Source organism: Pelodiscus sinensis, chromosome 19 (assembly GCF_052426305.1).
Source record: "Pelodiscus sinensis isolate ZL-2025 chromosome 19, ASM5242630v1, whole genome shotgun sequence".
NCBI classification, from domain to species: domain Eukaryota; kingdom Metazoa; phylum Chordata; order Testudines; family Trionychidae; genus Pelodiscus; species Pelodiscus sinensis.
In genome coordinates, this window is record NC_143070.1 from 20,885,601 (window position 1) to 20,905,529 (window position 19,929).

General features: G+C 50.2%; 1 protein-coding gene across 6 annotated transcripts; it reads left to right on the plus strand.

Annotated features, from left to right (window-relative positions):
• The first annotated feature begins 2,708 nt into the window (after window positions 1–2,708).
• On the plus strand, window positions 2,709–14,658 carry LOC142818237 (uncharacterized). Of its 6 annotated transcripts, none has more exons than XR_012898307.2 (10): window positions 2,709–2,844; window positions 3,374–3,840; window positions 5,086–5,181; window positions 5,955–6,185; window positions 6,493–6,515; window positions 7,212–7,327; window positions 7,869–7,928; window positions 9,816–10,016; window positions 12,367–12,435; window positions 12,620–12,634. XR_012898307.2 is itself a non-coding variant. In XM_075913067.2 (10 exons), exons 2-10 carry the CDS (start codon window positions 3,469–3,471, stop codon window positions 13,786–13,788), a joined length of 2,382 nt encoding a protein of 793 aa, XP_075769182.2. In that variant the 5' UTR covers window positions 2,709–2,844; window positions 3,374–3,468; the 3' UTR covers window positions 13,789–14,658. The 6 variants fall into 6 exon arrangements, 5 of the variants coding, with proteins under 5 accessions (XP_075769182.2, XP_075769188.2, XP_075769186.2 ...); XM_075913067.2 differs by lacking the exon at window positions 12,367–12,435 and adding an exon at window positions 12,204–12,317 and having other exon boundaries at window positions 12,620–14,658; XM_075913071.2 differs by lacking the exon at window positions 12,367–12,435 and adding an exon at window positions 12,204–12,317 and having other exon boundaries at window positions 2,750–2,872; window positions 12,620–14,658.
• Window positions 14,659–19,929: the final 5,271 nt, after the last annotated feature.

The following is a 19,929-nucleotide window of genomic DNA, read 5'->3' on the forward strand; positions in this document are numbered from 1 at the left end:
GTCCCTGTACGCTGGGAGTTTGCGTGGCCCCGCGGGGAGAATTTCAGACTAATGAGGGGCTTCTCCCAGCGGGCTCCGGGTGCTGTTGCTACACATGGGGAACCTGGGGGGCCTGGTGGGGGAATAGAAATGGGGGAGAGTAGGAGCTGCTTTAAAAAAGCCTCTGCAGCTGGCCAGCTGCTCTGTGTCCCCTGCCCCTCCCCCTCCCTCTCCCCAGAAGCAGCCCTGTTCTATTGGGCTGCTTTAAAGAAAGGCTCCTCTGCCCCCTCCCCATCTCCCACCAGGTAACTCCAGCTGCTTGGCTCCTGTTCAGAGCACCAGGCTGGAAGTGCCTGTAAGAGAGAGCAACTCAGAGCTGAGAATGACTCTGTGCTAACTGGGTGCTGCCGGGCTGAAGATCGCTGTCCACCCGTGAGAGTCAGGGTACGTCTCACTGCACAGCTACTTCAGGATAACAGCACCCACAGCTACACCCACCACCTGTTATTTTGAAATCTTTCAGTTTTTTCCATATCACAAATCTTGCCTTCTTCAAACATAACTGGTGTGCCATTTCACCATCCTGTAAACCTTTTGTATGAGGGATGACTTGAAAAAGCACGTTACTTTGAACTTTGGTTGTGGGCCCAGAGCTGAGGGCACTAAATATTCTCCAAGCAGAGACAAGCAAACTAATGGAATGGATGCTGCCTAAATTATACCAGCTTCAGAGGGTAGCCAAGTTAGTCTGTACATGAAAAACTTAAAAAAAACAACAAATGGTTTGGTAGCACTTTATAGACTAACAAAACATATAGCTGGTATCATGAGCTTTTGTGGGCACAGCTCACTTCTTCAGATGACCGGAGTTTTGAGTTTAGGATGTGCAGAGCCAAAATAAATAGGTCTGCACATCCTAAACTCAAAACTCTGGTCATCTGAAGAAGTGGGCTGTGCCTACGAAAGCTCATGATACCATCTATATGTTTTGTTAGTCTATAAAGTGCTACCAGACCACTTGTTTTTTAAGTTTAAATTATACTAGATGGTTTCAAAACTGCCAAGGAACAAGATGCCCTTTTGAGGCCACTGGTAGATGGACTCCAGTGGGGCATTCAAAAGTGTTTTGGTGAAATAATTGAGGACCTAGAGCTGACATCTTGATGCCAAATGTTAGGACCACTTGGAACGAGCATGAAACTGGGATTAGAAAAGGTAAGAGATTATGTCATTTTAGATCAATGAAACTGCAAAGGAGCTTGATGGGTATTTGGCCTCTTCAGGAGGGATCATGGATCTGCTGCAGTCTTTTCCTAGAATTAGGGAGCTGTGCGCCAGGGCCAACAGACCTCTGTCTCCATCAGCTGCCTGTGAGAGATTATTCTGTGTGATGGACTCATATTTTTTCATATAAGAGCAAAGATTGGTAATTTTGACGAAAAATGCTCCTATGGTTGAACAAACATTTTGGAAATTAATCATTACAATGGAAAAATGCACACCGTGAACATGGACAAAATAAATACATTTCTGTAATCTTACTTGTATTTAATTTGGTCCCTCTTCATCTTCATAAATGAAGGCAGTGACTATCATTGAATTCCATCATTGAAATATGTATAGTATAGTTGTGTATATAATATAGAATTATATTATAAGTGTTTATATAGTGTGTGTGTGTGTTAATGGTGATCTGCAAGAACTCGGGTGGCTAAGCATACGGTTCCATAGGATAACTAATTTTTACTTTTGAATACTTAAGTACAATCTTTGTACTTTCACTGAAGTAGTTTTACAGAAGATTACTTTGATTTTTACTTACTTAAATTTGTTTCAAAGTAGCAGGACTTAGACTTGCATTGCACAGAGTAATTACAGTACAAGACATTACATTTGCATAGAGCAAAACAATGAATATGGGTTGCAGAGATGAGAGAGCAATTCTGTGAGTCCCGGGAATAAGACAAGAGAAACATTATAAGACTTTGTCCTGTCTTTAGTTCCCTTTTTACATTTTAAACACCTTTAAAATGCAGTAAGCAAAAACATAAATAGAGTGGGCATGGCAAAATGCAGGGACATCTGCAGCCCTACTGAGCATGCTCAGCGCCTCCGAGGTGAATAAGTGATTAAATAAATGTTTAAGTAAATAAAAAAGCCCCCTTGCCAGGGCCACTCTCTGACTTGAGCCTCATTCCCACTGGGGAAGCTGCTTTAACCTCTGCCCTGCCTGTGCTGGGGCTTTGCTCTCGGTGTTGTAGAGTTTACCTGGCACCCCTCCCCCCACCAGACCTGACTTTGCCCAGAACCCATCCTAGCCCCGCCTGCATCTGCTCCGCCCCCTGCCAAGTCAATGAGAAGCCACCTCTGCCGTTGAGCCACTTCCCCCCCCCTTGTGAAAGGCTTTTAACAGGGACTAAACAAAACTCACAGCGCGAGGGCAGAGAAACGGGTAAGGGCTGCACCAGAACCGCTGCGCATGCGCAGTGCCCGGATATTACACTGGGATTAGCACAATCTCTCAGGCGAGCATCCCCCCGCCGCGCGCTGCCCCAGGACCAACCAGACGCGCTGGGCAGAAGCCGGACTGGCCCACGTGGGCATCTCTCTCAGCCTCACCTCCGCAACAAAGGCGCCCCCCCCCCGCCCAGGCACGGACCGTAGGCGGAAGTAGGAGGCGTGGCCAAGCAGCTCCTGGTCCGAGCTAAGCCCCGGCGCTGGAATCTTAGCGGAGTCACGGACCTGCTGCGCATGCGTAGTGTCACGGCGCCAGCCCCATTCCCGCGGTCGGGTTTTCGGCGGGTCCCCGCCCGTCACTCCCAGTCCCTGCTCAAGCCCCGCCGCTGCGTCTGACTCCGCGCACGGGTAGGGAAAGGTAGCGGACTTCGCCGCGGTTAGTGCGCATGCGCCGCGCTCCCTGAGCCGGGAGCTGTTCTGAGGGGCCGGTGGCGCAGTTACTCGCAGCGGGGCGCCAGAGCCGGGGGGGCCGCAGCCCGGCGTGAGGGAGCTGCGGGAGGGGCTGTGACCCGCCGTCCTGTGCTTCTGGTGGGTCCGGCGCTGGGCATCGGGGCGCGCCCGTCTCTACGGTCGCGTCACAAACATTCAGCCCTGTTTTCCCCCTCGGGCTGTTGGCGTTTCCTGATGCTCCCGCTGGGCTGGGGGCTGGGTGCGGGCCGGGGGCGCACAGAGGGGCTGTGAGGGGGCTGCAGAGTGTGCGGGGGGGGGGGGGGTTGGACACAGGGCGAGGAGGGGCCCTGGCATGAGGGGTGCAGAGACGGGTCTGTCTGGGGCAGGTGGCTGAGGAGCCCAGAGGAGGCCCTGGTGGGGATAGGGGGTGAGCAAAGCTTTGGGGGCTTTTTGTGTTTTTACTTTTGATTTTTTTTTGTATCCTCAGTGCTGGTACCTCACACACCTGCCTCCCGGACCTGCCCCTCCATTGCTGAGCTCAGGAAAGTGACACGACCCCTGTTCCCCAGCCCAGAGGCAGCCATGGCTGCAGAGAGCCCCATGCAAAGTTTCTGGGAGGAATCGACACGTCCCATCTGTCTGGAGGATTTCACAGCCCCTGTCACTCTGCAGTGTGGGCACAATTTCTGCCAGGCCCCCCTCAGCCCTCAGGGTAGAGATACTGTGCAGCAGGGACCCCTACCGCCCAATTGGCAGCTGACAAACGTGCTGGAACTAGCCAAGCCGCTGAGTTTCCAAGCAGAAAAGAGAGCAAGATGGGTTGGGGTGTGCAGGGAGCACCAGGAGACTCTGATGCTGTTCTGTGAAGAGGATCAAACTCCCATCTGTGGGGTGTATGACAGATCCCAGGCTCACACGGTGGTGCTCGTACAGGAAGCTGCCCAGGAGTATAAGGTATAGAGTTGCTGTCCAGTGTATTTTAATTACAGGCTAATTTCACTGACTGTTACCGGACACAGGTGTGACACAGCTCTGCAAAGCCTACAAAAAGTGCTGTAAAATGTAAAGGCTCTAGCTTTGTGGCTACTTACGTCAAGCCTTTATAGATACCTGATGTGGGAAATGTTTCTCTGAGGCTCTGAATCCTGAAACCCAGCCCTCACTGGTAACAGGAGGGGTGTTTGCGCAAAGGAAGGTGTTAACTATCAGAGAGGTTTAGAACATAGGAGCTACAGGCCAGTCTGTCAGTGAGTTGCCTTGGGACTGGAGAAGAGGAGGAGCTGTTACTGATTGGAGCAACAGGAGTAATAATCTGTCATTTGCCTTATAGGTGGCAATGGCATCTGAGACCTATACCCAGCAAGGGAAAGTCCCTGATCTGAGCAGGTCACAGTTCAGTTAGACAAACTGTGGGACGGGAAGGTGGAGCAGCAAGTTGCTCATAGTCGCCAAGCACGTCAGGGATAGAGTTTAGCCCTGAACCCTGGTCCAACTGTTAGACTGCACTGCTCCCTGTCCCTCAGCATCACTGAGTAGTGATGAAGTATGGCCCTTAAGAGGGAAAGATGCCTTGATAAAGCCCTAGGCTACCCGTAGCAGGGCTTCAAGAAGTGCAGGTCCATGTCAGGCACATCTAGGATTCAACTGGATTGTAGCAAAAGTTCAAACTGGTTAACTGATGAGCTACTCTTTATTGGTGCCAGTTCTTGGTTAAACTCACCACTGTTCCAACAGTGCCTGCTTCCTTCTGGCAGCTAACGTCAGTCTGCAGCTGCTGGGAGTTCCTGTTGGCCAGTAGTTCTTGTGGCCACCCCCAGCAGACCTCGTGAGAGATCCCTGGCCCCAGGAGAGCCCATTTTCACTACCAGCCCTCACTGTTAGCAGGTTAAAAAATACTGTCACTGATAAAATTGTAATCGGTTCCATGATTAGTATTGTTAAGCATTTTTACCTTCCTAATCCGTACCTGCATCATTCTTTATGAAGGTGCCCCACCCGATCTGTCCCCCACCATTACAGGTGATCTGCTGCATCAGCAGTCTCCTCCTGTCTCTTTTTCTATGGACAAAGCCATGTCCAAGGCTGAGTCCATGCTGGACAGGGGCAGAGCTCCACAAAACTGGGACTCTCTTAAAAGCAGACAAATGGACTCCGAACATCTGATGTGGTTTACCCTCATGCTTATTTCTGTTTCTTCAGGAAAAATTGGAGGCCCATTTGAAGGCTTTGAGGGAAGAGAGAGAAAAGGTGCTGGGAAGGAAAACAACAGCAGAAGGGAAAAGCCAGGAGTATCTGGTAGGTGCTTGTGGCTATGGACCAACAGGGACTGGCAATGGGAGGGCTGTGTTAGGAGGGAGACTCCTGTGTGGACTTGGTGAGGTTGGGCTTATTTGTGTTGCTCCTAGATTATGGATTGCTGGGTGAGATCCATGTCAGTGCATGAGTTAATGTCCAGCCTTTGTGACTTTTCAAGACATCCTCCCCAAGAGAGGTGAATGTCCCCCTGAAGGGCTGTCTGCTCACTTGGTGCATTAACCTGTTTGCTTCTTTTTCCTCCCTGGGTATCTCTATCAGTCTGGTGCTGAGTCCTGCCCCCTGCTGCTCTGTGTCTGATTTCCCAGAGCCCATGAATAAGAGAAGATGCTGCCCATAACAGACATGGGAACTTCCCTTTCAGGGGGACACGATCCAAAGGAGATGCTTGGAGAGATGCCTCTGCTTAGTAACCACAAAGTAGAGTCAAATATTACACATAATATAATATATGGAGATATACCATCTTACAGAGCTGGAAGGGACCTTGAGAGGTCATCTAGTCCAGTCCCCTGCCCTCGTGGCAGGGCCAAGTACCATCCCTGATAGATTTGCCCCAGATCCCTACATGGCCTCTCAAGGATTGAATTCACAATGCTGGGTTTAGCAGGCCAATGTTCAAACCACTGAGCTATCCCTTCCTACAAATTTTAGGATTTTCCAAGAACTTCTCCCTGCTGTGCACTCAACTCCCCATGAAAGGGCCCCAGGCTCCATCCATACCCCTGACCAGTCCTTTCCCTGTTTCCATACAGAAATGGACCCAAGTGGAGAGGCAGATGATTGTCGCTGAGTTTCATCATCTGCGACAGTTCCTGGAGGAACAAGAGCGGCGACTCCTAGCCCAGCTGGAGAAGCTAGACAAAGAGATTGGGAGGCTCCAGACTGACACTGTCAGGAAACTCTCTGTGCAGATTTCCTGTATCAGCAAGCTGATCGGTGAGCTGGAGGGGACGTGTCAGAAGCCAGCGAGTGAATTCCTGCAGGTGAGCCTGAGGGAGAAATGTCCCAGCTTCCCATACAGGGAAGGGAGGCTCCTAAATCACAAGTGCTGAGGTCCAGCTTTCAGATCGCAGTGTCACTCTATGTGCATTGCTGCCACGTGAGTGATTTTATACTGTGTAGAGTTACAGGCACAGAGCTATTAGAGATGGCAAAGCCCCATATGCTCAGGGGATCCATGTTCCCGGGGCCAGGGCATGGCCTCGCTTCCCATGCTTGCAAAATCCCTTCTCTGACGTCTCCTGTGTGTGTCCAATGGGCCTGAGATTCTTTTCTGTGTCTTTTTTCTAGGACATCAGAAGCACCCTGAGTAGGTACGTGGCTCTCACTCACCTCACTCTTCATAGTGCAGGGAAAGGGCTTGGAGCTGATGTTAGCACCACATCTCCCCAGGGCTCTACAGCCAGACGTTAGATACAAATATCTTTGACTCATTTAATTCTGAGGGTCTCCTCTTTGCACATCAAACTCTGGAATTCCCCATTCAGGGCACAGTCTGACCTAAAGTGTTTCCTGGAGCTGTCACCTCCCTGAAGGACTGGCTGCCTCAGGTATGTAGGATGGGCCTGTCACTGTTGGCCACTGGACGCCATTCAGCCCAGAGCAGCACGGAACAAGAGTCCGTCCCATCCGAGGGCTGTTTGGAGACCTGTGTGGAAGGAGCTGGGGAGGGGGGGAGCTAGTGTCTCAGTCTAGTCCCTAGTGGACAGATCCCTTCAGCCCTTCACCTGGGAACTTCCTGTCCCTCAGCACCTGGAGGCCAAGGAGTGAGTTGGCCATGGAGACTCAATTCCTCTTTACTCCCCCAGCCAGTTTCCCCAGACCAGAGATGAAGAACAGCAATGAGACCTTTCAGGGGAAAGTTGCATGACCATGGGATATGTTGCCCTTGCTCTCAGGCTGTGAGAATTGGAGGAGTTCTAACACCAAGCCTGTCAGAGCTGAGACTTACTAGCCAGAACTTATCAGCAGTAAACTAAATACAATCACATGGAATTGTTTCTGTCCAGGTGTGAGACGGGGCAGTTCCAGCTGACAGAGGAAATTTCCCCTGAACTGGAAGAACAAGTCAGAGGTTTCTCCAAGAAAACAATTGCTCTGTCGGATATTTTGAGGGAGTTCAAAGGTACCTAGAAAGGATGGATGAGGGGAAAGTGGTTCAAGTGTCTGAGACTTGAATCTGGCCTCTGAAGCCAACCTTCCCCTGCTTCAATTCCCATGTGGAGAATGACAGCCCCATCACTCAGATCTTCTTAGAGACACTGAGCAAACAGACCCAACTATTTGCAGCTAGAACCAGGTGTTTTCAAACTCTGAACCTCCCATTCAGAGATCAAAATGGCTAAAGTTAACGTGTTCTGCCACCACAGTTCCAGGTTGTGATAAGAGGCAGTAAGTGAATGAGAAACCAAGTGGGAGGGGGTTAGGAGGGAAGAGTAAATCTCATTTATAGCTTCTCTCTCCTGGGATGGGTGTGAAGCTGCAGGGATATTGGCTGAGCGGTGCCCGAGTCAGAAAGGAAATGAAAGTTTCAGACTCTTCATACTAAATATCTGAGTGTCCGTCTGTCTGGCCTCTCATATAATTGAAATGCAGAGTTCAGAGTGGGACATTGTTATAAATAGGAAAGCCTGGAATCTCACCTCTCTTATTCCTTCCCCCACCAGATACTCTGCCCTCTGCACTGGAGAGAGCAAGAAGAAAATCCCTGGCAGCTTTCAGACAGAGTGAGTTTGCAGGTGGAGATTCTTTAAATGATGAGAAAATTCCTGTGAAAAAAAATCTTCATGGGATTGTTATTGAAGTTACCAACCAAACCCAGCAACCACGGCACGCACAGCCCTAAATCTCATCCACTGATCAGTGAGGAGACCCAAGGGTACTTCATGGGGACCTGTGGACACTTGGAGAAACACTGGTCTATGGGTTTTTGATGCTACAGGGGAGAAATTAAAGTATACAATGGAAAGCACATTCAAGCTCAGATTTCACTGCTCAATTTCAATATGGGGTTGGTTTCAAACAATAAATAGGTTGTATTTTGTCCAGGCCTGCACTAGACTCAGCAGCCCTTGGGAATCCAGCAGTTTCTTGCCATGAACAAACTGATACTGTGGAAGCCAGTCAGCTCTCAGCCTATGTGCCGGATCCACCCCACCAAGCCATAGGATCCAGCCCATGGATGCCACTTCTCATCTGTCCCTCAAAAAGTGATTGTGAGCCCGGAGGGGAGGGGGAAATCTTCAGGTGCTGCTTCCACTCCCAGGGCAATCTTAATGGCCGGTTTCTGGCCAGAAACAAAGCACCGCTCCCTCTCCCCTCTGGACATGACCCTGCAGCCTGTGACAGGATTGGGCAGACTCCCTGCTTGCCTGAAGTGCTTGGCCTCTGGCCAGGAGTCACTCAGATAAGTCTCCTGTCCAGAGCATGCCTCTGACATTCCAATCCCTCCCTTTCCCTCCTAATCTCTGCTCCCCACTCCTGCCCCTGCTCTGCATAACCAAAGCTCTGTCCTCCTCCTGCAGCTATATATGCAAGTGATCTCAGTGGTCAGAAACTGACAGCACCTTGTTTGTCCACTAAGTCACTTCTCTAAATTAGAGTTACTTTAAATACCTAATGAGTAGTTGGCTAATCTAATGTTCTAGATCACAGCCTGTCTCCTTCACCGAAACTCACTCCCTTCTAGACCCCTCTATACATTCTGCAACCCAAACCTTTACCCCAAGTGTGCTCCTTCTCCCAACACCTATCTCAGACCCTGCATTAATGTCATGGAACAGTGTAGCTCTCAGCCACTTTCCATTTGGCCACCCATCAAAATGAATTGCTTTCCCCGTTGAGTAGATATGGCTCAGTGAGAGCCAATAAGTGAAAGCTGAAGCCAGACTATTGCTGGCTAGAAAAGAGGCACAAATATTTGATAGGAAAGAGGATTAGCTGCTGAAACAAATGAGCAAAGAACTGGTGGATTCTCCATCTCTTGATGTCTTCAAATCACTGGGGGACTTGCTAGAAAATACACTGTAGGGAAACAGAGCTCTGTAACTGGACTAAGTGTAATGGCTTGTGCCACTGAGGGGGTCAGACTGCATAACTAAGGACATCTTCTTATCCCATGAATCCATGATTTTAAGATCTCTTCCTGCAAACACTCTGCACACATGTTTAATAATAAGTATCTGAATGGTGATGTTAACTTCACTGACTGTTGTGGAAAGGGTTTATAACGTCTCTGTCAGATGAAAGAGCAAATTTTGTGCTACATGTCTGTGAATGAAGACTAAAGGTTTTAAATACAGCAGCCTGCATTTAACCTACATCCGTGTTCAGGCAGATGAATATGTGGCTTGTTATCAGAAACACTGGGTGCTGAGAACTAAATCCCATTGTTGCAGATGCAGTAATGTTGTAACTCAAGCCAGGTATGGAGAGAAATGAATATGGATTTGGGATCTGACTCCTGTTTATGGAATATCTAGACTAAAACTTTTGCCCACAATGGCAGAGTCTAACACGTGTGTCACTAGGGACAGAGTCTGCGGAGAATGGGGGTGTGGAAAGGATTAAAGCCCCTTCTGAAATGTCTCCAATTCTTCTTCTCCACCTGCCAGGCTGCAGAACACCCATGACTGTCTCCAGCTCAGCCCCCAGCCTACAGAGCCAGGGACAGGAAATGGCCATGGTAGAGCCGGTGAGCTTCGAGGAGGTGGCTGTGTATTTCTCTGAGGATGAATGGGCTCTGCTGGACCCGGGCCAGAGAGCCCTCTATGGAGATGTGATGCAGGAGAATTATGAGGCTGTGAACTGGCTGAGTAAGGATTCCTGTTTCCTTGGGTAACAGAAGCTGGGTTTGGTTTGTTGGGTTTGTCATTGCCTTTGCCCACGATGAGTATCTGCCCCAATAATCTTGACACTGTCCCCTCTATGCCCCTCCCAGCGAAAGCAGGTTCAGGGACATAAAAATGGTGCTGCTCTTGCCACAGCTAAGGTCTCACTGCGCTTCCCTCCTATCTTGTCCATCTTATGCCTTGACTGGAGGTGTGAGTAGAAGGGCTCAGGCACGAACAGCACGTACCAGAGTTCTGGATCTGGGTCTGGCTGCTCTTAGTGCCTGCAGGGTCCCCTTGTGGCAGTGTGCTCAGCCACTGGAAGGAGGGTGCAGCTCCCAGAGTGCTTCCTGCCTATAACTAATGTCTGTGACAAGCTGCTACTTGCCAGTGGCTGGAGCTGAGGGAGGGTGGATGAGACAGTTTGCATTCTGCACATATTTTGTCCGAGGAAACTCTCTAGTAGATAGATGTGAGCAGAGCTCTCCTTGCATTTTATGCACAGGTTGGGTCTCCTTTCAAAAGTTCAGCTTCATTCTCCCTGGGGCTCACTTACCTCTGTGTGCAGTGGAGATAAATCACGACATCTGTCTTGTTTTTTTAGTGTGAAATACCTTCGGGTAGGGACTTTTTCTTCCTGTGTGAATGTCTGGCTTTATGTTCAGGAGACCTGCGTTTAGTTCTCTGCCCATCTCAGACTTCCTGTGTGACCTTGATTAAGGCCCTTAGACTCTCTATGTGCAGTCACCTCTCTCTTTAATAGCTATTATAGAGTGTCTTTGTTTCTCAGGGCTGGGAAGGATACCTACATTAAACAGGGGTGATGCTTAGCTCCGTATGAGCACCCCAATAGCACAGTGGGGTCCTGATTTACACCAGAGTTCCCACGTGCTGCTGTGATTGTTAATTTTGATTCCCATATAGACTGCAATGCTATATGAATTGCTGCTAGTGCCATGGAATGTTGTTACAGCTGTTCAGGGTGGCTCTTTCTGGATCTCTGATGGCAGCGGCACTGGCAAAGTATGCGGCTTATCCATGCAGCACACCTCAGGGTTGCCGCTATAAAAGACCAAGGCTCCATTTGGACACTAAGGCACTTGGCCAAGTTTATTGTGAAAAGGAGCAAGGTGCTAGTATCCCAGCTCCTCAGGCACAGGTATAGTGAGACTTGTCCCAACCCAATAATGGTACCTGCTTAGTCAGTAGTGAGAATGTTGCCCCTCGGCCAGCATCAGCATGCCCCTCCTGTGGCTTCTCTCTTACATTGTTGCGTTCCATGTGTTCCACCCCTTTAGCTTCCTGCCTGTTTGTTTGAAGAAAATATCCGTATCCATTATCCCCTCATCCCCCTCAACACGCTCACAAGGTGTAAAGGTGATAGATTCTGTGCAACCCTGGACGGGCACCAAATCAAAGGCCAGGCTTGCCTCAAGAGCCAGACTGGGAACCCACCCAAAGGCTGCTGCTGGCAGAGCAGAACTGGGGCTGTAGAGGGGGAGCTGAGTAACAGCCACAAGTACCAGAGAAGTAAAATGTCTTAGCTCTGCCCTGGTTTACCCCGAGAGAAGCCTGGCACCACCCTGGGCAGCCACCCTGCCAGCTGTTGTGGGCAGCTGGCAGGGCCCACCCAGACACAGGCAATTGGGATCAGGAGAATGGAGCATAGGCAGGACCTGAAGCAACCAGCCAAGGATTCACTTAGATGCTCAGACAACTTCCTCTGCCTCCTTCTGGCCCAAGTAGAGCATCTGAGCCAAAGATAGGGACAAGCCCAGCCCACCATCCAGGAATTTTGTGGACAGAGCCTTGGGGAGCTAGAGCTCTCCTGGGTCCTTTCTCTCCAAGTCTTAGTGACCTGCCATGTGGCAGCTGCAGTCTGAGCCCTGCCAAGGGACCTTGGTGTCAAACTAGCCTTACTAAAGCTCCCCTTCTGAGTAGGTGTCTTCCTGTCCAGCCTTGGGACTGAGTTGTACCCTAGAGAGTGGGAAGGTGATGCACCTTTACTGCAGGTGAATGTATCCTGGGATTTTGTACCAGCCAGAGCCTAGTCTCTGCAAGGTGGGGAAATGAGTCTTTCTGGGTGGGTGACTCAGATGCTGGCTCTGGAAGCCGTAGTGGCACAGACCTTGATGAACAAGATCAGCACTTGGTTCATTGCTCTCCAAACAGGATATCCAGTCTCCAAAACTGATGTGATTTCCTGGGTGGAACGGGAGGAGGAGTTGCGGGTCCCAGATCCCCAGAGCTGTGAGGAAGGAGAAATCAGCAGCAACTCCCACACAGGTGAGCAATCAGTTAAACTGACTCAGAAACCAATTTCTGTCTCCTATAGAGATGTAACCGATGTGTTTTCATGAAGTCTGTCTGACTGTTCAGCCTGTCTTCATCTCCAGTCAGTGTGGTGAGTGAGGAAAGGCTGGGTTCTCTTCTCTATGGAAGGGTTGTGAAAGAGGAGGAAGAACTCAGCTCATGATAATTTGACCATTATTTGAGTGTGTGTCCCCTTTTCTATTGCTCTTTCAGAGTTTCCTTTCAGCTCATCATGGAGAATAACTCCTGTCTGGATTATTTCTCTATCCCAACAGGTGACGGGACACTGACTGAGAACCATGAAAAGAGTTGGCAGCAGGAAGGACCAGAGCAAGTGTCTCCATGTCTAATGTTATTGGGAATATCTGAAGGGCATGTTTTCCAGATAGGTGAGCAAGGAGAGAGCTGTGAGAGTCAGCATAGTCCAGAAAGGCAGCAGAGACACTATCTAGGAGAGAGACAGGGTAACTCCAGTCACAGGAGCAGAGGGGAGAAAAACACAGAAACCATTCAACAGGAAATCCCCCTTCAACAGTCACCTTGCACTTATAGTGACTGTGAAACTATTCTTGAACATCAAAGAGCCCGCAAAGGAGAGAAGCCCTTCAAGTTCACTGACTCTGGGAAAAGCTTCAGTGAGCACTCACACTTTATGAACCATCAGAAAATAAATACAAGAAACATACCACATAACTGCTCTGACTGTGGGAAAAGCTTCAGTAGAAACTCACACCTTGTTAGACACAGAAGGGCCCACACAGGAAGGAAACCGTTCAACTGCTCTGACTGTGGGAAAAGCTTCAGTAGAAGCTCACTCCTTGTTACCCATAGCAGGAGCCACACAGGAGAGAGACCCTTCAGCTGCTCTGTCTGTGGGAAAAGCTTCAATAGCAGCTCACACCTTATTATCCATAGGAGGAGCCACACAGGAGAGAGACCCTTCAGATGCTCTCTCTGCGGGAAAAACTTCAGTAGCAGCTCACACCTTGTTACCCACAGGAGGAGCCACACAGGAGAGAAACCCTTCAGCTGCTCTGACTGCGGAAAAAGCTTCAGTAGAAGCTCAAGCCTTGTTACCCATAGGAGGAGCCACACAGGAGAGAAACCCTTCAGCTGCTTTGACTGTGGGAAAAGCTTCAGTAGAAACTCAAGCCTTGTTACCCATAGGAGGACCCACACAGGCGAGAAACCTTTCAATTGCTCTGACTGCGGTAAAAGCTTCAGTCAGAAGTCAAATCTTGTTACCCATAGGAGGACCCACGCAGGAGAGAAACCTTTCAATTGCTCTGACTGTGGGAAAAGCTTTATAGGGAGCTCAGACCTTGTTCACCATCAGAGATCCCTCACAGGGGAGAAACTCATCAGCTGCTCTGACTCTGGGAAAACCCTTCATCAGAATTTACATCTTGTTAAACACAGGAGAGAAACTGTTCAATTGCTCTGACTGCGGGAAAAGCTTCAGTATCAGCTCACACCTTGTTACTCATAGGAGAAGCCGCATAGCAGAAACACTTCAGCTGCTCTGACTGCAGGAAAATCTTCAGTCAGTGCTCTTGTGTGACTAGCCATCAGATAATACATACAAGAGAGTCACCTTATAACAGCTCTGAGTGCAGAAATGGCTTCAAACACAGGTCAGACTTTGGTAAACATAAGACAACCGACAGAGGGGAGAGAATCATTCAGCTGCTCTGACTATGGGGAAAGCTTCAGTCAGAGCTCAAATCTTCTTAGCCTTCGGAGGACCCACAGAGGGGAGAAACCTATAACCTGAGTTCCCTTTAAGCTGTCTGGCCAGGTGGCTGTGGTGCAGCCTATTAAATGCCATGCAAGCTTATAGGGCTTTTGTGGGGACAGATACCTCTACCCACTGGTCTCAACCCTGGCCCACATCTGCCATGTCCAGAGGACAGTTATCCCATGACCCCAGCCCCAGAGCCACCATGGCAGGGAGAGGTGTGTCTTCCTCCTCCCCCTTCCCAGTAGCATCTAAGCTGGGGAAGTGAGAGCTCATGGGATTTTTCTCTCCTCGATGTAGCCTTTTAGTGACCTACATGTCAGACCTCTCCATCTTTGAGATAACACCTCCAGCTGAAGCCCTCCACCAGTATTCCCTCTAAGATTTTCCATCCACAAGTGGAGCAAGTTTTGTCTTGAGCACAAAGAGTGACGTCCTGTGCGCTTGTTCATATGTGTGCCACTGTGGTGCATACAAGTTACTGAGAATATTTGCATGCACACACGGTGTAGTAACATGGACTGAAGAGAAAGAGCTGGATGAAATTTTCTGGCGATATCCCTAAATTAATCTTCTGAATGTCATTAACAATCAACTGCATAATGAGCTTCAGAGCCAATGGCGAGGGCTGGAGCATTTCTCACACACACACACACACACACACACACACACACACACACACAATTTAAATTATTATGGAAGAAAAATACTGAAATGAAGGATAATTAACACTGTGCATGACCCTGCACACGTGCACCCTGAAACTTTCCAGATTGGTACCCAGTCTCATTCCCACACAGCCTTGCTCCACTGTTCCTGCATCCATGAATTCCCCATCTGCACCATCCCTGCATTGTGCTCTTTTCTCCTAACTTCTGCAGTATCTCCTTCATCCCAACCCCCCTGCACTTTCCTCTCAGTCTGATCCAGTCAAAGTGTAGTAATTTGTAAAGCATAAAAAACGAAATGCTCCATCTCTCGCCATTGACTCTGAAGCTCATTATACAGTTGCATGTTAATGATATTCAGAAGATTAATTTAGGGATATCACTGGAAAATTTCATCCAGCTCTTTCTCTTCAGTCCATGTAACTACACTGTATATAGGTCGTATAACCAATAATTAGATTATTTCTTATAGTATCTGCATGCTTTTGACCCCTATGAATCATAGGGTATGTCTAGACTACATGCCTCTGTCACCAGAGGCACGTAGATTAGGCTACCAGACATAGGAAAATGAAGCGGCGGTTTAAATAATCGCTGCTTCATTTAAATTTACATGGCTGCCGCACTGAGCCGACAAACAGCTGATCAGCTGTTTGTCGGCTCAGCACAATAGTCTGGATGTGCGGGTGTTGACATCAAAGGTATTTGTCAAGCACCCAGGTATGCCTCCTGGGATGAGGTTTACCTGGGTGGTCGACAAATACTTTTGATGTCGACCCCCGCGCGTCCAGACTGTCGCGCTGAGCCGACAAACAGCTGATCAGCTGTTTGTCGGCTCAGTGCGGCAGCCATGTAAATTTAAATGAAGCGGCGATTATTTAAACCGCTGCTTCATTTTCCTATGTCTGGTAGCCTAATCTACGTGCCTCTGGTGACAGAGGCATGTAGTCTAGATGTACCCATAGAAAAGTCCCTTTAATATGTCATCAGTTTCATATTGAGTTAGCATGAAGAGAAAATAATCAACATCCATTAAGAAAGTTTTAGTTGCTGCTACACAGTTCGTGTGTGAGAGAGTGAGCTTGAGAGAAGTAATTTCAACCGAGAGAAATAGTCATTGGCACAATTAACACTATTGACGTGATTGATGCCTTTACAAGTGAGAAAACTATAGAGGATCAGAAAGAATTGTTCTCCTTGATGTGATTTAGGCTCTTAAATATGAACAGGGCAGAGAACATTTCTATAGTTATTTGTTCTCTATTTAATTCCTCAGATAACCTGCAGATTTACCTTTTGAGATCCCAAGGTTGAGCTCTTTAGTGAAGTAGAGCTGGAACCAGATGTCCTTACCACACAGCCCCGGTCGCTAGAACAGCCCAGTCCCTTATCATCACGTGTCCCTGGTTCTGGCCTTGTCTACTGAAGCAGCTGCTGGAGTGACCCCAGCACCACGTGCCTCTGGGACGGGGCTGCCAAAACACTGTGTGATGCTGCTGCAGTTCACTCCCTAGTCAAGGCTGCCACAGCATGCACCGCCCACAACACAGCTATGGCTCTGGCACCAGCCAGGCTGCTGCAGCAGGTGCCCGCTGTGGTTCTTGCCCTTTCCCTGTCCGGGGCCTCTCGAATAAGCGCTGTCTGCCACACGACCCACCCTAGAGAAGTTGAATAGTCACTGTGTGGCTCTGCGTTAGAGGTGGGTGGGCCTCAACCTTAGAGGAAACCCTGCCCTCAACCCTTCACACTGCAAACCTCTCATCTCATCCCCGAGGCTCTTGTCTCCAGCCCTTAGACATCTGTGCCCCAACCTAAGTCCCTTCCCACAACCCAAATCCCCTGAGCCTTAATCCTGCCACATGAACTTACTTTTTTGTATCAATAGAGAAATGGTGTGTCTCACATTCCCTACCTATGGGTATCCTTTCATGCAGTTGGGCTGAGCCCAAGTTGCACCCCCGGAATCCCTCAAAAACAAATGCTAGCACCCTGTTTCCAGTTGTCCAGCAGAGGCCTTTTATTAACAAAACCAGGCCCCTTAACAGAAGCACCACCTTCTTGGCTAAAGTCTATGAGTAGGGTCCTTGATTAACACAAGCCTAGCCTTCTCCAGGCTGGGGCTCCCCAGTGAGGGGCTCAGATCAAGAGAAGCACAGCCTTCCAGGGTAAGGTCCCCCGGGAAATGTCCTTACTTAACAAGTGTACAGCTTTCTCTGCTTAAGTCCAACAACAGGGTACTCTTAGCATGGGCTAGCAAAGGATTCAGCCTCTGGGTTGGGGGCCTGGGCCCTCCCTCTCCACTGTGTCCCACCCAGGCATTAAGGGCAGGGAAACAGTCCACTGCCGGAGTTGGTCGGGATGAGCCGAAACTTACCATCCCCCATGGGGCAATTCAAGTATTCCCACCCTGGGCCACTTCCTATCATGCAGTGGCTGCCTACCCGTAGTTGCTTTCTGTTGCTGAGGTTGGGGTCACAGCCAGGCTTGTTGGTCAGGATGAACACTTCAGCAATAACCAGGGTGAGGAAAACTCAGCTTAGTCTAGTGATCCTCGCTGCCTAGCTCTCACTGGAACCCTTACCAAACCAAGGATCTGTGGCCCATGGGGGACTTTTAGTCATGGGTGAAACTTGACACTTTGATGTCTCTTCTCCCTCCCAAAGTCAGGGTCTTGTCTCCCACAGCCACAGCTTCAGCATGGCGCCATGCTGGTGCTAACACTGCTCCTGGGGAAGGGAGTGGGTCCCACACTGGCTGGGGCTGGCTGGGGAATGGCCGGTTGTCACTGAAGGGGAAGGATAAAATGCAGTGTCATTGCCGAGGGTATGGGAAAGCAGCTGGAGCTGGCCTGGAAGTGCCATGGACAGCCTTGAGGGAGCTCTGCAATGTTACGGTGGCTCCCAAGGCAGCTAATGCAGAATCCCCCTCTGCAAGTGCGAGAGGCTCCGACCAGCCTAGTTTGAATCTGGCTGAAAAGCTGTATGGCCCCACTGCTGGAATGTCAGAGACCCTGTCAACCAGCCATGTGTTTGTCTCCTCCCCCACCAAGCAGGGCAGGGCCCACGCTCCCAGCAGGGAGTTACAGGCATCTCGCTTGCACCCAGAGCACCAGGACAACCATGGAGAAGGAGTGGCCAGCCTGTGTGTGGTACTAAGGAGCTTTCCCCCTGGGTTGTGACCCCCAGGGGAGTCTCACACAGATGTCCTGGGGTCACAACCTCCTTGTCACTCCAAACCAGGCAGAAATACTCATCTCTTGCTCTCTGCAGTTCCCTTTTCTGCCCTGGCAGGCACTGTCACTTCTCCCACTGGCCTGGGCCTGGCATCCTTCTCCAACCTGGTACCACTGAAAGCCCCTGGGCAAGCGAGAGACCTCAGACCTGTAGTTTCTGAGAGGCTTGTGGCTTGGCCTCCTCTGCCCTTGGTGGCTGGCTCTCCTGGTTGCCTCGTGCGCTGCTGGCCAAAGGAGGCAGCTAGGCAGGAGAAGGAGGAAGTCCCGCTGAGGCAGGCAGCTTGGGCTTCAGCCGGGCCTGCGTCACTCCCTTCTGCCCCCTGACAAGCTTCGAGGGGAGGAGGAAGCCCTGTTCTTCATCAAGTAGTGTCCCCGAGGGTGCTCCACTCGAGGTGCTGGGTCCGTCCTGGTGCCGCAAAACGGAGAAACTTCCACAGCAGTAGCCCTGCCGGCCTGCGCATGCGCTCCTGTTGCCTCGCGCCGTTACAGCTGAGCGCGGGCCGGCTCGTCAGTTTCCTTCAACCGTCCGCGGCCGCAGACGGACCTAGGACGCGCTCCCTCTCTGGCCTGAGGAGAAAAGGGAATTTCATTTAGAAATTTGTTTGCCATTTGGCAGTTTATAGTTAGGATAGTTCTTAGTAGTTTTTACTTAGTTAATTAGTCTCAAGTTCCTTGTTTCCGTCCTAGTTTATTTTTTTGCAGTAGCCTTTCAAAAAAAAAAAAAAAACAGAAAAAGAGAGAGAAAAGGAAAGAATAGACAAAATGCCTGGTTTCAAGAAATGTTCCCAGTGCCAGGAGGCCATGCCGGACTCAGATGGGCATTCGCGCTGCGTTAAATGCCTAGGGGACGTGCACATTCCTATGAAGTGCCCCCACTGTATGAAACTGACAGCCCGCGCTCGGCGCGATAGAGAAATGAGGCTGAGGGTGATTTTATTCAACAAAGCCCTCCAGTCTGATGCAACCACATCTACTCCCACTACCTCAGGAGTTCACTTGTCCCGTTCACCTCAGAAGGACCTCAGCAATGCCGAGCCACAGCCCAGGACCGTACGGGACAGACCAGGTACCTCTGGCTCTTTGCCGAGGCACCCGACAGAGAAGCCAGGCAAGAGCCGCAGTGCCTCAGCTCCCACTCCTCACGGTGCTGGGTCCGTCCCGGCGCCGCAAAACGGAGAAACTTCCACAGCAGTAGCCCTGCCGGCCCGCGCATGCGCTCCTGTTGCCTTGCGCCGTTACAGCTGAGCGCGGGCCGGCTCGTCAGTTTCCTCCCAACCGGAAGCATCTGAAAGAGATAAACAGAAGCTCCGAAGCAGGGAGGAGGGTGGGTCGTGGAGCACCCATGGGGACACACATCTCGAAGAACAGACGTTACTGCACAGGATGAGTAACTCTCTCTTATTCATCGAGTAGTGTCCCCGAGGGTGCTCCACTCGAGGTGAGTACAGAGCAGTGGTCAAGCACTATCGGCGTGCTTCGGACTTATGGTCTCTGTGCTGTGGCCAAGACTGCTTGCGCCACCATTGAATCATTCCTCAATATGTTCGCAAGAGCATAGTGCTTGGCAAAGGTGAGGAGACAGGAGGCCTTCTCTCTCACAGCCTTGCCCTTTGCTTCCATGCCAGCAAGGATGGGCTGGGGAGCTCTCTGGCTGGCCGCAGCCTCAGCCACTTCCTGCTTCACGATCTAGGTCCGGGCTGCCCAGCAGGGGCTCTGTGTGGCTCCAAGACCTTTTGTTTGCTGTTGCCCAGGTGCAGGGACCCAGATTCTACAACACACACAGGCCCTACAGTTGGGGGCTGGTTTGATGCTTCAACCCACGGCCCAGCAACAAGCCCCAAAATGTCCCCTGTGCTCTGGGAGCCAGGTTTGCTGTGTGAATTCTGTGGGGTTGGTGATGTCAGGCTTGGGCACTGGGATTATTTACCAGTTTCCCTGGCCCTGAGG